The sequence below is a fragment of the Dipteris shenzhenensis genome, chromosome 4, assembly GCF_047967505.1.
Source record: "Dipteris shenzhenensis isolate YYH24624 ecotype China chromosome 4, Dip_SZ_1.0, whole genome shotgun sequence".
In the NCBI taxonomy this organism is placed as follows: Eukaryota; Viridiplantae; Streptophyta; class Polypodiopsida; order Gleicheniales; family Dipteridaceae; genus Dipteris; species Dipteris shenzhenensis.
Genome location: NC_141599.1, coordinates 44080679 through 44101182, shown reverse-complemented (window position 1 = coordinate 44101182; position 20504 = coordinate 44080679). Strand labels below are relative to the sequence as shown.

General features: G+C 45.2%; 1 protein-coding gene across 5 annotated transcripts in view; it reads right to left on the bottom strand.

Annotated features, from left to right (window-relative positions):
- The window catches only part of LOC147902920 (uncharacterized), a 110404-nt gene that overhangs the window by 76456 nt on the left and 13444 nt on the right, over positions 1-20504 (bottom strand). For 4 of the 5 annotated variants that reach the window (XM_087373672.1, XM_087373673.1, XM_087373675.1 and 1 more), the window contains one exon: positions 956-1326. In XM_087373672.1, the coding sequence (XP_087229798.1) occupies positions 956-1326 (371 nt within the window). Of the gene's footprint in view, positions 1-955; positions 1334-20504 lie in introns of all 5 variants that reach the window. The other variant, XM_087373677.1, reaches the window with a different exon arrangement.

Here is a 20504-nt window from a genome sequence, read left to right as displayed (position 1 = left end):
CCCACTTAAAAGCAGAGGGCACACAGCCCAATAGGAGCTGCCCAAAGCCCAAGATAAAGGGCTGGTGGAGGCGGGTTTTATGGCACACTGGTCGGCCAGACTGAGGCTGCCAGCCGGCTATTTCAGACGGCCCTTGGGGCCTATAACAGGGGAGGCTAGGAACCTCATAACTCATCCAGCAACCAGAAAGTTTTGGGAGCAGCAGGAGCAGCACCACCCTTACCTTTGGGCCTACATCCAGGAGGCAAGGCAAGGAAAGAGTTGCTGCAGATTGAGGTCTTCTAGGGCTGGAGCCTTGGCTGTCTTCTAGGGCAGCAAGGTGCTGAGGTCAAAAGACGGAGAGTCTACATGCGCTCGAGGTGGAGCACGCAGGCTCAAGTTCAAGAGATATGTGGCAGATAGTAAAAGGACGTGGTGGTAAGATCAAAAGACCATGCTCTATGACTTTGGATCTATCTCTCTTTGTATTGTGTCCATAGTTTTGGATAGAAATATATTCTTTTGGTAGCTTCTATATCTGACTGGATCATTGTCTATTGATGAGTCTGCATATCTACTTGAAGCACATAAGTTTAAGAAGTTTGTGATTCCACCCCACCACACACACTATGTGAGCTCCTGGGCTATTCTATCAGTCTTCCGCTGTGCGTACCCTCTGTTGGTCGATTTCTAACAGCTCCTTCCTTCTCGGAGACAACATCAGAATCAGCAGTTTTTTTGGTTGATCAACGTGAACAGAACTTCCCTTGCAAAAAGCTCTGGCTGTGTTTTCTTCTATGTCTACTGCTTGTTATATTGCACTAAAAGCTGTGTTTTATCTCTGGCTGTGTTTTATTCTGTGTCTACTTCTTGTTATATTGCACTAGAAGCTTCACATCAAGCAAATCATACACCTTTCATATAGACACAAAAAATAGTGATATCTTGATAGGGCAATCCAAAAATGAGTACTTACAAAGTCTTGAGACAGGATGGGGCTGGATAATCCTGCAAATTTTCCCGCAACAACTCTAACTTTTGCACCTCCTTTACCATTTCCGGTTTCCAAAAGCACTGTTTCTGTAAGTGATGCTTCCCTCACACAAGAAGCCATCAATAAAGATCCATCATTGGTAGTGCCAGCAATGCCTGAATCCATGCATGTTTTGAAAAAGACCTGAATACCATGCCTTGAAGTTATACTACTCTCTCCACTCTTGGAACCATCCCCTAGCATGTCCTCCAAAAAATATATGAGAGATTCTGATTGATAAGATGTAGCAAACTCCTTCCCATGGTGTGTAGGCTGCACAAAAAACTCATCCATAGCTAAAAGATTTCCAAATCCTGCAAGCTGCAATAAAATTTATTCAGGCATAGAATTGAAAACAAGAAGAAACACAACATGACAAGAAATAGAACATGCCCCCTCATTTTCATTTGCTTCAAAATTTCTCATCCTCTCTCTCCGTTGTGCTTCGTTGTTTACTTTCATAAAAAGCACAAGATATGGCCTTATGACTTCAATTCACAACAAAAAACAACAAATAAAATCTCACAGCATTCGATCAATCTCTGCATATATAACCTACCTAGAGCGTCATCGGGTGCCCCAAGGCTCACGCACGTATGAGGTGAGATCTCATCTCTTGAAACTCATAATCAAACCATGGGTTCTAGGGCATTTCCCAAGGTGTGCATCGTGGATAACTTCATTATCTCTGGCTCTCTCCAATCTGCCTCTAGACTGAACTAAAAAGACCAGGATATCTCCCCCCTCCTATAGAATGAGGGTCAACAAACATGTTACCTTGAAGCAAACCGACATTGCTCAACATGACCCACCCTCTGACAGGCTCAAGGTGTGCATCATGGATAACATCATCATCTCTTGCTCTCTCCACGCTGCCTCCAGAATGAACTAAAAAGACCAGGATATCTCCTCCCCCGCAGTCCTTCTATTGCCTCCTCTGAGAGAGGCACAGTGGGTCTCACGCCATTTGACACACCCGAAGAGGATGGCTTTCCTCTCGCATAGGATGGATGAGATGATCCAATCTTTCTGAGGAGAGCACCCCACCATTGCATTGGGGCTTCTCTCCGAGGGGAAGCCACCTAACCCCATCATAAATCCAGGTTTCTAGCATACATATGCGACATTGCTGCAATGTCCCAATCCAAGCACCGCCGCCTGATATGTCCTCCTTACCCACACCCACCACATCTTGTTCGCTGCACAAAATATGCAAGCTGCATTGCAAAGGCTCCACAACCGGAGAGCCCGGGATCATGAGGGATTGCAGACCTTTGGCACCCTGTGGCTGGCACACAAGTCTGTGGTTTGGCCTGCCATGTCCATTGCCAATCCTACCACAACCTTCTGCAACTTCCTGACGAAGTATCATCCACTGTGACTGCTACTACACACAATCGTGAAGCCTGTGTGCGTTCAACCTCACCATAGTCCAATTCATGGGGAGGAGAGGGGTGGAGAACAAGGCCCATATGTGGGTGGGACTCGGGAGCCTAGACAAGAACCATGGATTTATGCGATTTTGACAAGGGTTTAGAAGGGGAGTACTCTGTATCCCTGTGGTGGCATGCCAAACACGACAGGCCCATTGCATCATGAAGGAGACCTCTACCCTAAAGGAGGCTCAATGTCTACCTTTAGGGCCCACTGCATCATGAACGAGACCCCTACAACAAACCAGCTAGCGCACTATTGTAACGGCCAGTGTGTAACCTACTTGAGCTGAATCTCTAGCCCCAAGCAGAGCACAACTACTACTGCGAGACGTAGTCCCCATCTCTCAGTCCAAAAATGCAGCTGGAAGATAGCCATGTCACCATGGAAAATCCAACAACTCCCTCCTTTGAGGTACCAGCTACTCGTCCATCATGCAAAACATCTGATACCTCATCATGAGATAAAAAAGCATAGAGGTCCACTTCTCCTCTCCTATGGTGGCAAAGTTGAAACCCCAAAAAGGACAAGAGGGGGAACCAATTGCTGCAATGGCCCCACTTTGGTGGGGCTGCGAGATCAGAATCGCCATCTTCGAGGAAGCTATTGTGGTGGGGGGATAAAGGGAGAGGTACGAAGAGAAGGTGGGCGGAGGGCGGTTGGAGAGGATAACTGCTATGGGTGGAATGGGTGGAGGAGAGGGTACCAAGGAAGGTAGAGGGAGGGAGGGAGGGGAAGATCGGGGGAGAAGCGAGCGGGGGGAGGGGGGGCAAATAGGCAAGACGAGGAGCGGGGGTGGTGGCCCTCTTGAGACATGCCTCTATGCAGGAGCCTGCGTACTTCGAGACATGGACTCTGACGGGGGTCTATTGGAAGATTGAAGAAGATCTCTCCCTCAAAAGTCAGAGACCATCCTGAGAAGGATCTATCTGCATGCTTCCCTTAGACAGGAAACCGCTGCCCGATCTGCAATCGCCTGCTGTCTAAGTCTAGCTCGCTGTCTATGTCACCACAAATGTAAATATCCTAAGTCAAAGTAGAGTTGACCATTTATCTAATCATAATTAAAGAGTTTTCATTTGTGTTAATTATGGTCAAAGAATTGACTACGGTCAAAGATACTTGGCTCTGATCAAGTAAGCCTGATTTTGATCGGGGAGACTTGGTTTATTATCAAGAGGGTTAACTACGGTTAACCAAAGAACCACAGAGCTGACTACGGTCAAAGAGTATTGACTTCGGTCAACGAGACTTGGCATGCACCAAGAGGGTTAACTACAGTTAACCAAGTTGTGCCAACTTCGGTTGGAGAGATGTGCCAGCTTCGGTTGGAGAAACTTGGCCATAATTAAGGCGCCACAACCATTGGTCAAAGCCCCTTAATTACGACCAAAAGGGTTGACTTCAATCGACCAAAATTGTGTTCTATGTTTTGTTCACATGTTTGTTCAGTGGGGACGCCCACCTGTGACTAGGATTAGTCCACAGTTTATTATTTGCATGCAAAGCGCTAACAATTAATGGGTGCGATGGTGGTGCGCTTTAATTAATTGTTGCAGGTACTATGAGGGGCTAAAGACCCAAGCAATTTGGAGCGTAGCAGGTATTTCGGAGGCCACCCGCGTGACCAAGTGCTACAAAGATCCCAAAAATTTCCCTTAGAGGCATGTAAAAGGATTTAGTCTAGATTTTGGACAAGTGGCATGTTGCCATTTTGGAATGAGCTTGAAGCTCTTGTAAAATGGATTCACGTTTGAATTTGGTATCATGCAGCTCTACGTTGAACTATGTACTCAAAATTCTCTCTTCATGAATAAAAACCTTCAGGGGGGTCCAGCCCGACGATTGTCCTGGGTCCTAGTGTGTTTGTAGAGAGAGGGAGAGTGAGAGAGAGAGAGAGAGCTTGAATCAAGAAATAGAGAGAGTGTTTGTAGAAGATTCCACAGAGAGAAAAAGAAAAACACGTCACCAACGTTTTGCATTGGTATCAACGCCAAGGCTCAAAGTCTTTCCAAGCTTTGACGATCTGGCTAGATGAGTTAGTGATATGCCAGCGGAAGGCAAAAGATAGAGGCCATGACGAACGTCCAAATTGATTGGCCAGCGCCGATTTTCGAAAGGGGCTAGCAACTGACGCCTTCACGCATATTGACATGACCTCTTCCATCTATATGTATGAGTTACCGTCATACTACGTTTTTATCACGGAGAAGCTTGTCTAGCTGCCAGAGAATAAAATCCCAAGGAATACGCTAAGCTTTCGGACAGGCCCCCACGTCAATCAGACATCATATTTGAAGCAGGGCTTCATGCGTGACAAAGGATTTCATTGGTCAGCTCCCTGGTCTGTCATTTGCCGAGCGAAGGGATCACCCGTGCTTTTTCGCGTCCAGTCCCATAAACCACACACATAGGAAGCCGATTGCTTACTTGGACTCGTCTGGATGGCCGGGCTGGCGACGTAAAGACACACAAGGTTCCCACGACGAGCAACGTCAACCCTGAAACCTTAGGCTGACGTGTCATTTGCTGACGTGGCGCTGGCACGTGTAGGAGGCTGATGTGGCAGTCCATGTAGACAGGTGGCTGACGTGGCATCCAGAACAGAGCTGACGTGTCACAGACGACACGTGGCAGTGCACAGAATAGTGCTGACGCAGGGATGACATGGCATGAACGTGTGAGCTGACCTAGCATTCTGACATGCGACACGTGGATGCTGACATGGCTGACCAGGGTTTAATCTAACTTAACCTTGGCTAGTGACCTGGTTAGAGCTTCACTTAGCTTGACCTTACCAGACACGTCTGGTCGCTGTAACCAGACTGTGCCCAGTTCAGTTACCTTGGTCAGTGGTTCAGTTAGTGGTCTAGTTACAGACCAACTAGACTGTTTTTCCAACCAGACCAGAGCCATCCAATCACAGACTAACCAGACCAGAGCCAGTTAGTCTGATTAGTGTAACCAACCAGTTACCCATCTAGTTACTGTCCAAAAAAAAAGAGAGTTGCAGAGACAGTTCTGGCCATCAATTTTCACTTATCTGTCAGACTTTTTTCTGTCAGAAAAACAGCAGAAAAGCAGAGAAATCAGAGATTTACACAAGTAAAGTAATGCATGCCTTTGTGCTCTGAAAAGGGAATCAGATGCATTCTCAGTGTCATTTGCAGTAGCCAAAAAAGGGGCACACAGTTTTGAGTTCATGCCTTGAGTTGATAGCTTGTACTGGCACAAGTGTGAATGCAATACACCTCTTGTTGAAGTATTTTTCTCTTTGAAAAAGCAGAGGCTGAGTGCATCAGTTGCTTACACAGTATGTGTGAGAGAGTTGCAGATCTCAGACAAGTTGCAGAGATGGCTTCACAGCAGCATGACCAATCATCCCATGAGGGAATGGCAGCGTCTGTCCAGGTACAGCAGGCTGAGGCTATACAGATAAATAAAGAGAATGCCTACAAAGAGTTAATTACTCAGTTGGGAGAGGCAACAAGCGATCCCCTGTTTCGCAAGATGGTACAACCTCTTTTTGAGGAAAAGACAGAGAAGCCTCCCTCTAGAGCAGATCAGGAAAGAGTGGTGGGCAAAAACAGGAAAAGAGCAGGTCCTCTTCCCAACAAGAAGAAGGCGAAGCATCATCACAGTTCATCCAGTTCGTCTTCATCTTCTAGCTCTACCTCTTCATCCTCAACAACATCTCCTTCTTCTGGATCTTCAGAGCCAAAGAAGAAGAAGAAGAAGAAGAAGAAGAAGTGCAGCAGGAAGGTAGAGACTAAAGAATTCAAGGACGGTGGGAAGTCAGTAAGATTTGCCACTTACAATGGCCAGTATGGCCAAGCTGAAAAGGCAATGCAGTTCATAAGGCAGTTTGATGCTGCATTCAGCGTGGAAAATTTCAGTGAGTCCTCAAAGCTTCGTATGGTTGGTTTGCACTTGACTAGTACAGCTAGTGCATGGTGGATAGCTAAAACAGCCAACTATGTAGCACCCAGGAAATGGAAGGACTTCAAGAAAGCTTTCTATAAACAGTTTATTCCCAAACAGTTTCGGGATCATGTCCTTCTTGGTTGGGAGAGCATTCATATGGAAGCACAAGATGCAGTGGAGTCTTACAATCAGAAATCTTGAGATGCATACTCGCAGGTTTCGCCTTTCAAGAAAATTTCTAACAAGACTCAACCAGGAAGTATAGGGCAGGACTCACTCCAAAGATACAGGCCCAAGTGAACACCAAAGATATTAAAGAAATATTAGACTTATGCATTCAGCCAATGTGGCTAGTCTCATGTACATGCAGGATCCTACTAGTGTGCCTTCACTACAAGCAGGGTTACCGGGGGATAAAAAGCCAGCGACCCCCAAGTTTGAAACAAGAGAGTTTCCCAAGGCTCAAAAGAGGGGATTTCAGCCTCAAAAGCCGAGGGGAAACCAGGTACAAAAGCCCTATAATGGAAGACCACAGTTTACCCCTGAACAGATTGAAACTTTCAGTTAGTGCGACTCAACGAGAGGAGATTATGACTTAGGTGCAGGACTTCTTGTCCAAGGGGCTGATTCAGCCCGGTTCTTCTCCTTTTTGTTCCCATGTACTGCTAGTACAAAAGAAAGATGGTTCATTCCGTATGTGCGTCGATTACCGCACACTGAACAAAATGGCCATCAAGAATAGATTCCCTATTCTGCGCATTGATGATGTGCTGAATCAGTTAAATGGAGCGTCAGTTTTCAGCAGGATAGAGAGTGGCTATCACCAAGTGAGGATACAGCCTCAAGATGTGCATAAGACAGCGTTCCGCACTACTTTTGGGTTATATCAGTATCTGGTGATGCCTTCTGGATTGACAAATGCCCCAGCTACTTTCAATAGGATGATGGATCGTATCTTCTGACCCTACAGACAGTTCATTGGTACCTTCTTCGATGACATAATTGTATTTTCTAAGTCCGAAGAAGAGCACAAGGAACATCTTGCTACAGTGTTTCAAGAGCTTAGAAATCATCAACTCTATGCAAACAGCAAGAAAGGTGATTTTTTTCCGGAAGAGATCCATTACTTGGGGCATATAATATCCAAAGATGGGATACGGATGGATCCGGCAAAGATCCGTGCCATTCAAGAATGGCCAGAGCTGAAAACTATGCACCTAGGCTTATGTTCTTACTACAGAAGATTTATCAGGCATTTTGCGGATATAGCCGCTGCACTCCACGATCTTACTAAAAAAAATGCAGCTTTCAGATGGGGAATTCCACAAAATACAGCATTCATCACACTCAAAGAGAGGCTGACCACAGAGCCAATCTTTATAGTTCCAGATTTGTATCAGCCATTTGATGTGGATTGTGATGCTTGTAGGGAATGTGTTGGGGCTGCATTGCATCAGAATGGTCAGGTAGTGGCCTATGAGAGTAGGAGACTCCGGGATACAAAGAGATATCTGGGAATCTATGAGAAAGAGTTACTAGCTGTAATTCATGCCATCCATACATGGAAGCATTATCTTTTGGGTGCAGATTTTATAGTTAAGACAGATCACCAAAGTCTGAGATACTTTTTGACTTAGACAAAGCTTTCCGAGAAGCATATGAAATGGGCAAATATGCTGTCAACGTATCATTTTCAGATTGTCCATACTCCAGGAGTTCGGAATAGAGCGGCAGATGCCTTATCCGACCCCAGGTCAACAATGTAACTATTGCTTATCATCAGGACCTGGAAGACATGAGGGAGCAATATGCTAATGATGTAGATTTTGGTGAGATTTTACAGCAAATGCAAGGCAGTCCACCAGTCACTATTCCCTGAAAGATGGGTATCTAATGAAAGATGACTGCCTATGCATTACCCAAGAGATGAGAAAAATGATTTTGGAAGAATGCCATGCACCTCCCTATGCTGGGCATAGAGGAATTATAGCAACAACTCAAGCACTAGAGAGGTATTTCTTTTGGCCAGGGATGTGGAAACATATACATCAGTTTGTTACTGAATGCCTTACGTGTCAGAAAGTGAAGTATGATAGACAGAAGGCACCTAGCCTACTTATTCCTCTTCCCATGCCTCAGGCACTATGGGAAAGTATTGCAATGGACTTCATTTTTTATTTGCCAAGATCAAAGTCAGGGAATGATGGGATTTGGACTATCATTGATAGATTGAGCAAGCAAGCTCATTTCATTCCAGTTCGTAAAACCATAAAGGCAGATCATATGGCTAAGCTTTTCATGGCACAGATCTTTAAGCACCATGGTATGCCTAAGTCCATTGTCAATGATCAAGATCCCAAGATGACCAGTCTATTTTGGAGAGCTTTATTTGATAATATGCAGACGAACCTGGATTTTTCTTCTTCTTTCCATCCCCCAAACAGATGGTCAAAGTGAAGTAGCGAACTTTACAGCATTGGATATGCTGAAATGCTACGCGGGTGACCAAGGTTCAGACTGGGAAAAGGGAAAAGTACCTACCATTGGTAGAGTTCGCTTACAATACTACAGTACACAGCTCTACAAGGAAAGCCCCCTTTGAGGTCATCTATGGGAAGGTGATTCTGCCACCTATCCTAAGGACCAAATATGAAATATTTGCAGCTGATCAGTTTGTGAGAGACCTCCAGACAGCTTTCAGCCAAGTCCGGACAGCCATTGAAAGGTCGCAAGAAAAGCATAAATGAGCTACACATAAGCACAGGAGACAGTTAGATCTCAAGGAAGGGGATTGGGTACTTTTAAAGTTCGAGAAAGCTAGGCTCCGCAAGTTTAAAGGCAAATAGAAAGTGTATGCAAAGTTATCTCCCAGGTACTATGGCCCTTTCAGGGTTACAGAAGAAATAAATGAGGTTGCATACAGGTTGGCATTGCCAGAGCATTGGAGGATTCACAATGCATTCCATGTGAGTCTTCTAAAGAAATTCCAGGGGCCAGAGCCTACAGAGCCATTATCAGAGGATCCACCAGAAGTGGATAATGGAACCGGGTCGTGGGTGTAGGACAGCTATTACCACTCATAAACGACGGTAATTATACTCTCATAAGCTCTCCCTCACTCCCTCTCTCTGTAGATGCACTAGGGCCCAGGACAAATCGTCGGGCTGGACCCCCCCGAAGGTCTTTATTCATCCAAGAAAATCTGTTACAGAAGTTCAGCGTAGAGCTATCTCGTAAATCTCCACATTACAAACGTGAATAATCCATTTTCTTACAAGAGCTTCAAGCTCCATTCAAATTGGCAACATGCCACTTGTCTAAAATCTAGACTAAATCCTATTACATGCCACTAAGGGCCATTCTGGAGTCTTCAAAGCTCTCGGTCACACGAACCGCCTCCTAGATGCTTGTCAGGCTCCCATTACGCTTAGGAAAAATTTTCCTTCCTAGTACCTGCAACAATTAATTAAAGCGCACCACCATGGTACCCATTAATTGTTAGCGCTTTGCATGCAAATAACACACTATGGACTAATCCTAGTCACGGTGGGCGTCCCCACTGAACACATGTGCACATCTAAACAAATATATATACAAATAAATATATATATATTCTCTGGTTGACCGGAGTCAACACTCTTGATTATAATTAAAGAGCTTTGACCAAAGGTCAAGGCGCCTTAATTATAGCCAAGTCTCTCCAACCGAAGTTGGCACATCTTGGTTAACCGGGGTTAACCCTCTTGGCGCATGCCAAGTCTTGTTGACCGAAGTCAACACTCTCTGACCGCAGTCAGGTTTACTTGACTAGAGTCAAGTATCTTTGACCGTAGTCAATCCTTTGACCATTAAAATAACTCTTTGACCATAATTAACACATATAAAACTCTTTAATTATGATCAAATAAATGGTCAACTGTACTTTGACCTAGGATATTTACATTGTGGTGACAGATAAAGCTGGAGGAGGTCCTTCAACCAGAGCAGATTGTGTACCATACTATACACAAAGGCCCTCAGGGCAAGGCATTTAACAGATACCTTGTAAAATTCAAGAATTATATGGCATTGGATGCCAAGTGGATGGATGAAGACATGTTGTCTGATCTAAAGGGTCAATGAGACTGAAAGGAGCACGTACAAGGTGCAAAGTACAAAGGTCGATGAGAAACGCCGTCACGTCAAAACTTAGATAATGAAATAATACAAGTACAAGGTACTTGTACCTAGACCTAGGACTAAGTGTCCTAGGTGTCACATAGGACTAAGTGTCCTATGTGGCCTAAAAGGCACTAACACTACAAGTGCCTACACTTATGCCTACAAGGCACATACCATGGCCTATAAGGCATCACTAGAACCACCAGAAGATGGCCTACAAACCCCCCTCCATGGGATGGGCTGAAGTACTCTGGAAACGTCTCAGAATACCTGGTATTTTCTGGTCATGGTGGCACATGTTCATCCAAAAGGATATAGCCACCTATGAATGTACAAGGGATGTCAGATCATGTAACAAAGGGAACCAAGTGTAAAGCATGTCGGAAGACTTCGAACTTGGGACAAGGAAGTGCCTTTGTAAACATATCTGCTATGTTATCCTCTGTGGGAAGATGGAACAACTCTATGTCTCCTGCTGACAACCACTCCCAAACATAATGATAGTGAATTTCAATATGCTTGGTACGCACATGAAACACTGGTTTACGCGCAATGGCCAAAGCACTCTGGCTGTCAGTGTAGACAATAGTGGAGGATGTCTGGCAAATACCAAGATCTATAAGTAACTGTCGAAGCCAAACACACTCTACTATAGCGGTGAAAGCTGCCCTGTACTCAGCCTCACAACTAGACGTGGCAGCTGTTGGTTGCTTCTTGTTGAGCCAAGAGATACATGAATTGCCAAGCAAAAAACAATTGCCAGTATGTGACACTCTGGTGTCGGAACATCCTGCCCAGTCACTATCCGTGTAAGCATGCATGGTAAGTGAACCCTGATCACCATAGAAGAGGGCTAAATCTTGAGTGCCTCTGAGATATCTGAAGACTCTCTTCACTGCCTGCCAATGCTGTGAACTGGGCATGTGCATGAATCTGCTGAGATAAGATACTGCATACTGCAAGTCAGGTCTGGTGTGACATAAATAAATAAGGCATCCAACAGCCTGCTGATAAAGAGTGATATCACATGGTGGGCTCCCATCATGAGCTGAGAATTTGAAGCCAGGGTCCACTGGAGTAGAGATTGGCTTGCAATCCTCAAACTAAAAACGATCAAGGAGCTGTCCAATATACTTGGACTGAGACATCATGATACCCCCCTCAACATGAGCAAACTGAATGCCCAAATAGTAATGGAGCCGTCCCATGTCTGACATGTCAAAAATCTGCTGCAAATCAGCCTTGAAAGCTGCAATTTCCTGAGTATCTGGGCCCATGATGAGCATATCATCCACATATAAAATCAGCACTAAAAAATCAGATCCACTCCCACGGACATAAAGAGTGGGTTCTGTGGGACTATTCTGAAAACCAAGGGATAGTAAGTGTGCATGAATTTTGGCATACCATGACCTGGGTGCTTGCTTCAAACCATAAAGGGCTTTTCTAAGCCGGCATACCTTATTTTCAGAATTAACAACCTCAAAGCCAGGAGGTTATGTGACGTAGACTTCTTCCTGCAGATCCCCATGAAGAAAAGCAGTCTTGATGTCAAGTTGGTGCACTTGCCAATGATGATGGGCTGCAATGGCAATGACACATCTAATGGTAGTACTCCTGGATGTGGAAGCAAATGTCTCCTCAAAGTCAATGCCTTGTTGTTGGGCATACCCTTTTGCAACAAGACGGGCTTTGTATCGATCTATGCTGCCATCAGTTTTCCTTTTTAATTTGTAGACCCACCGCGTTCCAATGGCATGCTTGCCGGGAGGGAGATCTACTAATTCCCATGTGTCATTTTTGGCAATAGATTGTAACTCAGCTCTCATTGCATCCATCCACTCTTTGCTGTTAAAAGCATCTTTATGGCACAGAGGCTCTTCATTGCAAGCTGTAGCAAGGAGTGCAAACTCAAGAAAATGACCATGCTGTCTATTCCCTGATCTTGTCCGGGCAGCAAAAGGCTGATCTTGTTTGCTATCCCTCAATGTATCAAGAAGCCATCTGGGAACTTGTTTTTGCTGTCTATTGACAGCTCTTTCTTCAATGACTGCATCATGAATAATGGGATCATTTTGTCCTGGAAGAGAAACCTGCAAATCAGCATGAGGTAGTGGCTAATTATTGCTTGGTGGAGGGCCTACAGGAGGCTCATGTTGCTGGTCAAAATCCTCTTCTAATGATGGCAGAGGTAACCAAGATTCAAAGGCATCAAACATGTCAACATCTGGCTTTGCTTTGCAGTCCACAAGAGGAGAAGCTGAATGTTCAGCAAAGATTACATCTCTACTGACAATAATCTTCCCAGTATTTGGTTGATATAACCGATACCCTCTGCTCTCCTGGCTGTAATCAATAAATATGCATTTGATTGCCTTGTCATCAAGCTTATGTCTCAGCTAAGATGGTACATGAACATATGCAAGAGACCCAAAAACTCTCATGTGTGAAAGTGAAGGCTTCCTGCCTTTCCATGCTTCATAAGGTGTAATAGTCTTCAATGCCCGTGTAGGTGATCTATTCAGCACATAGTTGGCACACATTACTGCATCAAGCCAAAATTTATTGGGCAAAGACTTGACCTTAAGCATGCATCTGGCCATCTCCATTGTGGACCTGTTTTTCCTTTCAGAAACAGGATTCTGCTGAGGAGTGTAAGGAGTAGTGCATGAGTGAATAATGCCCCGTGAAGACAGAAATACATCAAACTCCTTTGACATATACTCACCTCCCCTATCTGTGTTGAGGGTGACAAGCTTGCTTCCTGATTCATTCTCAACCATATTCAGCCATCTCTAAAAGCATAAGAAAACTTCCAATTTGGCCTTTAAAGTATATACCCAGCAATATCTTGTGAAATCAGCAATGAGAGTCTAAATCTTGATTGTTCCCAACCATAGCAAATGTGATACCCTGAAAAAGACCTGAAAACCCAAAAGCCTCAAGGCTATCACTGCAAAAAGCTGGCTGTCCAAAAATGACAGCAAATATCTGCAAATTTCTGACCCAAATCAAAGGGCAAATGCAGATCTGACCCAAATGTGACTGTGACAGGCACTGTTCACTGCAAAAAATAGCAAATCTGGCAAAAGCCCCAAATTTATTGAGGGCAAATAGGCCAAAAAGAGGGCAAATGCAGAAAAGCCCCAAATTTTGCTGAAATTTTTGCAAATGTGACCCAATGTATGCAAATCTGACTCAATGTCCTGCAAATGTAACTTAATGTCCTGCAATCTGACCCAATGTACTGCAATCTTAACAAGAACTTGCAAACCAAATCCCAAAACTCCCATATTCTTGCAAGAAATTGCAATCAAAGGAGGTGAAAAGAACTGAAAGCCCCAAATTTGCCAATGTCCTGCAAAAGCCCCAAATTACAAATGTCTGTAGATACCACTGGTAGTAGATTCACACGTGCGAAATTGTACAGGACACTCGGAGCAGGTACAAGCTGTACGGTCAGCTGTTTTGCAAGTACATGTGTACAGAATGCAGGTACAAGTTGACGGCTGATCTGCAGGTGAAACCGTACGGAAGAACGTACGAAGCATGTACGGTGCAAGTACACTTGTACGGAGAAGAGCGTACGACTATACCAGATACTTGTTCCGTACGGCGGGAGTATGGAACGCAGGTACGAAAGGCAGTACGACAAAGTACTTAACGCACGTACGATGGCGATGTTGAGCAGATACGAAACCGTACAGTTGTGCGGCGTAGTTGGTACGTAAGAAGATGCGACGGGCAAAACAGCTAGCGACATAGCTGGGCGGCAAGACTCGGGATCTGTACGTGATCTGTACGGAAGTCCATACAATCGTACGGATTGTACAGATGGAGCGCAGGCTGTTGAAAGCTGTGAGCGATGCAAATCCGGAGGTAGGGGAACAGGTCCAGTAGCGCTCTGATACCATTGAAGGGTCAATGAGACTGAAAGGAGCACGTACAAGGTATAAAGTACAAAGGTCGATGAGAAACGCCGTCGCGTCAAAACTTAGATAATGAAAGAATACAAGTACAAGGTACTTGTACCTAGACCTAGGACTAAGTGTCCTAGGTGTCACATAGGACTATATCTAGCCTAAAAGGCACTAACACTACAAGTGCCTACACTTATGCCTACAAGGCACATACCATGGCCTATAGGGCATCACTAGAACCACCAAAAGATGGCCTACACGGTCATCCACAGCTTTTGGATGTTTACAAGGAAGCTTTTCAATTGAGGTCAACTGAATAGAAGCCGAGGGGATGTCACCACAAATGTAAATATCCTAACAGCTGACCATTTGTCTGATCATAATTAAAGAGTTTTCATTTGTGTTAATTATGGTCAAAGAGTTCTTTTAATGGTCAAAGAATTGACTACGGTCAAAGATACTTGACTCTGATCAAGTAAGCCTGATTTCGGTCGGGGAGACTTGGTTTATTATCAAGAGGGTTAACTGCGGTTAACCAAAGAACCACAGAGCTGACTACGGTCAGAGAGTGTTGACTTCGGACAACGAGACTGCGCCAAGAGGGTTAACTACAGTTAACCAAGTTGTGCCAACTTCGGTTGGAGAGATGTGCCAGCTTCGGTTGGAGAGACTTGGCCATAATTAAGGCGCCACGACCATTGGTCAAAGCCCCTTAATTACGACCAAGAGGGTTGACTTCGGTCGACCAAGAATTGTGTTCTATGTTTTGTTCACATGTTTGTTCAATGGGGACGCCCACCTATGACTAGAATTAGTCCACAGTTTATTATTTGCATGCAAAGCACTAACAATTAATGCGTGCCATGGTGATGCGCTTCAATTAATTGTTGCAGGTACTATGAGGGGCTAAAGACCCAAGCAATTTGAAGCATAGCAAGTATTTCGGAGGCCACCCGCGTGACCAAGTGCTACGAAGATCCCAAAAATTTTCCTTAGAGGCATGTAAAAGGATTTAGTCTAGATTTTTGACAAGTGGCATGTTGCCATTTTGGAATGAGCTTGAAGCTCTTGTAAAATGGATTCACGTTTGAATTTCGTATCATGCAGCTCTACGCTGAGCTATGTACTCAAAATTCTCTCTTCATGAATAAAAACCTTGGGGGGGGTCCAACCCGACGATTGTCCTGGGCCCTGGTGTGTTTGTAGAGAGAGGGAGAGTGAGAGAGAGTACCACATGGGCAGCCTCCTAGCTGCCATGTGGGTGCTATTCAGAAAGAGAGGGGGCTGCCACATGGGCAGCACACAGGCTGCCATGTGGGCAGCAAGCAAAAGGAACACACCTATAGTCAAGGTGGCTGCAATAGATGGCGCCAACAACAGGAGCAGATGGCGAGGCATTCGGAATGTGTGTAGCTGTAGTAGATCCTCACAGATAACCTCGTTGACCTTGTGTGATAGGAGGGGAGAGAAAGATGCATCCATGCTGTACTGGAAAGGAGGTAGTCTGTCCATGTGGAGCCCTAGTCCTGCAAACCATCTCTTTGTACGTGCATACCAACACCTCTGATCTCCCCCTGTTGCAAGTGCCATAGAAGAGGACAGTGCTAGCCATGGCATCCTGCTACGCCCGGATGTGTAATCCCCATACTCCCTGACTAGGTACAGATATGTAATGACCTGAAATGCAGCAGCTAGCTGTAATGGGGGTGACCCAAACTCTGCCCCAATGATATGGTGAGGGACGGATGGCTTACCATGGATCATCCGTGATAACATGAGAACCTGTAGCCGCTCCACCCTGGCCCACTCTGTATCCAACAAGTCTGGCCCCCAACATTGGACTGCCATACATCCCTGCCGAGAGGACCAAGGAGTCAAAAAGCAACCCTTTGGTCCGTGGATCCTGAAAGTGAGAGCGGAAGCACTATCTCTCTAGTCTAGCCAATGAAGCATATCCTCTGCTCAGGCGCGCCTGCATCGCGGCTCTCATGGTGAAGATGGGTCCGGAAAAGACAACCCCCAGATAAGTGTATGATGAAACTACCTCAACAGGGGACCCATCAAATGTGAAATGCTCATCGCGCATGACGACTCGAGATGTATTGAAGATCATAACCTTGGTTTTACCCAAGTTGACCTTCAAATCATGAGACTCACAAAAGGACTGAAGTGCGTCAAGGTGTCTTTGGAGCCCCTCTGCTGAGGAGGACAAGAGAGCCACGTCATCTGCGTAAAGTAATATCCGGATCAGCGTGCCCGCGAGAGAGCAGCCTACCCCACCCTGTGCGTGCATCACTCTCTCGAGCTCGTCAATGTAGAGGCCAAACAAGGTAGGTGATAATGGGCACCCTTGTTTGACCCCGATAGTGCTCATGATCTCATATGTCCATCCAGATCCTGTCCAAATCTCCTAGTTGTAACCCAGATCCTGTAGGCGTCATATGAGGCGTGAGAGGGGGAAGAGAGAAGGAAGGGAGCAAGAGAGTTAGAGTCAGAGAGAGACACACTAGTGTGGGTGTGAAGTAAAAGAGTGAGCCACACCACAAACTCACTTATGTTTTATTAGGATTAGGTTTACCCTATGACTGTCTTAAGACAGTCATAGGTGTCCTATCTTTGATTCTTTTAATTAAGGGTAGGCAATGTGCCTTTACCCCAACAACCTCCCACCTAAAGGCCAATGTGCCTAAAGGGGAGAAAAGAATAAAAATTACAGCAATATACAGTTACTGTATACTAGACCATAAAGTAAGACTGGTCTCATCCTAATCCCATGATGTGGCGGCAATGTGCAAACCTAGGCAAGCTCTTAGTGAGAAAATCTGCAGGATTATCATCAGTATGTACTTTCACAAGCTCAAGACGCTTGTCTTCCAGTACCTCCCTGATGAAATGATATTTCACTTCTATGTGCTTGGTCTTCTGATGAAAAACCGGATTCTTTGCCAACATGATAGCACTCTGGCTATCACAATGCAAAACTGGCATGTCACCTGTAATGCCCAAATCTCCCACCAGCCGAGTAAGCCATATTGCTTCCTTGCAAGCCTCAGTGGCTGCAACATATTCAGCTTCTGTGGTTGACAGTGCAACGCATTTCTGCAACCGAGACACCCATGATATAGCACCTCCTGCAAATGTGAAAATATAACCGGTAGTAGACTTCCGGTTATCTGCATTCCCTGCATAGTCTGAATCTGTAAAACCATGCACCAATGCATCCTTCCTACCATAGCATATGCACAAGTCTTTGGTACCTTTGAGATACCTCAAGACACCTTTCACTGCTTCCCAATGCCGCTTGCCTGGATTTGCCATATACCTGCTGATGACTCCCACCGCAAAAGCAATATCCGGACGAGTGGCAACCATGGCATACATCAAAGATCCAACTGCAGATGCATACGGAACCTTGGCCATTTCAGCCTTATCATCATCTGATCTGGGGCTGTCCTTACTGCTGAGTTTTAAATGTGGAGGCAACGGGGTACTAATGGACTTCCCCCCCTCCATTTTAAACCTCTGGAGTACTTTGTCAATATACTCTTTCTGTGACAGAAACAAAAGTCCCTTGGACCTGTCACGAGTAATACGCATGCCAAGAATATGATTTGCATCACCGAAATCTTTCATGTCAAAAGACTTATGCAGTTGTTTCTTCAAAGCACTAATCTCATGCTGAGATTTACTGGCAATAAGCATGTCATCCACATATAGAATGAGTAGCATCAAACTGCCATCCTTTGCCCGTTTGGTGTATAAGCAATGATCGGTCTCACACCCATGATACCCTTGGGACTGCATGAAGGCATCAAACTTTTTGTACCATTCTCTTGGTGCCTGCTTGAGTCCATACAAGCTCCTTTTGAGCTTACACACAAGCTGCTCTTTCCCTTTAACAGCATATCCCTCTGGCTGACTCATATAGATCTCATCATGGAGATCTCCGTGAAGAAAAGCTGTCTTCACATCCATCTGACATAAATCCATGTCATCATGAGCAACAAGAGCTAACACTGCTCTCAAAGTAGTCATCTTGACTACAGGGGAAAAAATCTCATCAAAATCAATGCCCTTCTCCTGCTTAAATCCCTTGGCAACCAATCTGGCCTTATACCGAGGTAAAGCATTTGAATCCACTTTGACTTTGTAAACCCACTTGCATGGCAAAACCTTTCTGCCTGCAGGTAACTGCACCAAGTCCCATGTATCATTCTGAAGTAGGGAGTCCATTTCTGACTGCATGGCTTTCTCCCACTTCTTTTTCTCTGCTCTTCCCATAGCTTCCTTGAAGCTGGAAGGCTCACCACAATCTGTCAGCATGATAAAATCAGCCACATTATTGGCTCCTGGAACAAACCTGGCAGGAGGCCGTTGTGCACGGGAGCTCCTCCTAACAAAATGTTCCGGATTAGGCTGCTGTCCAGCCTGTTCTTCATGCATGACAGGTGGCTGTACCACCATATCTGGCTGTGCTACAGCTCCATCTGCTGGCATATCCAGTGGTACATCATTGGCAAAATTATTTGGCTGATTTCCAGCCTGTATACCCTCTTGAACAGGGTGATCTGCAGCAGGCTGCTGCTGCATATAAATGGGCATTCTTTGCTGTCCAACATCATCATAAATAACCCTCCTGTATTCCACAGGTTGCACGGGTTCCTTGTGTACACTATCTTCTTTAAAGATGACATCATTGCTGCGTATAATCTTCCGTTTAACGGGATCCCATAACCTGTACCCCATTTCACCTTCGTCACCATATCCCATAAAGATGCATCTGATAGACTTTGGATCCAGTTTGGTGCGTAGATCTTTGCGTACATGAGCAAAGCACTCGCAGCCAAATACCCGTAAGTGCTTATATGAGGGTGGCTTGCCAGACCACACCTCCTCTGGCACTTTCAACTCCAAAGCCTTATTTGGTGACCTGTTAATAATGTGAACTGCTGTTTGCACGGCTTCTGCCCAAAAGCCATGGGGTAATGCAGCATAAGACAACATACATCGAACCTTCTCCTGAACAGTTCGATTCATCCGCTCACTTGCACCATTTTGAGATGCATTATGAGGGGCTGTGAGTTCCTGTTTGATGCCCTTAGCTTGGCAAAACTGCACAAAAGCATGTGACACATACTCACCCCCATTATCGGATCTGAGGCATTTCAGCCTACGACCTGTCCGATTCTCAACCTGAGCGACAAACCTCTTGAAAGCATCTAGGGCATCTCCCTTATGCTTCAAGAAATAGACCCACACCTTACGTGTGGCATCATCAATGAAAGTAATAAAATATTTGGCACCCCCTAGTGATAACTGTGGCATCTCACACAAATCAGTGTGCACTAGATCAAGTGGTGCTCTATTCTGGGGAGTTCTCCTCCTATGAGGAGTCACAGAATGCTTGCCAAAAATACAATGATCACAAGTAGGCAAATCTGAAAAAGAGAGAGGCGGCAGATAACCCAAACGTGACAGTTCTTGCATTCCCTTAACAGACATGTGTCCCAACCGGCTATGCCACAATGAAACCTTTGGCAGCTCGGTTATGGCAACAACATGATTACCCACACTGGAAACATAAAGAGGGTACAAGGTATCACTCTTAAAACCCTCAGCCACTACAGTATGGCCATCAGTAATCACCCATTTGGAATCCCCAAATGTGGTGTGGTAACCACTGTCATCCAATAAGCCAGTGCTAATCAGATTTTTCTTGATTTGCGGCACATGGCGAACACCATCAAGCATAAATGACTGTCCATCAGGAAGTACTATCTGTATACTGCCAATCCCTGCAATCTGACATGCATAGTTGTTCCCAAGATGAACAACTCCATGAGTACCTGTGTAGGAAGTAAACCACTCCCTATGAGGTGTAACATGAAAAGAGGCACCTGAATCCAAGAGCCAGGTGTGCATGTCATGGCCATCAATAACCAAAGCATGTGCTATTACAGCAGAAGAACATAAAACATCATGTATGTCACTGTCACTGTCCTCTGCTGCAACATTCACTGCATCCAAGTCATCTGCCTTGGCCTTGCCTTTGC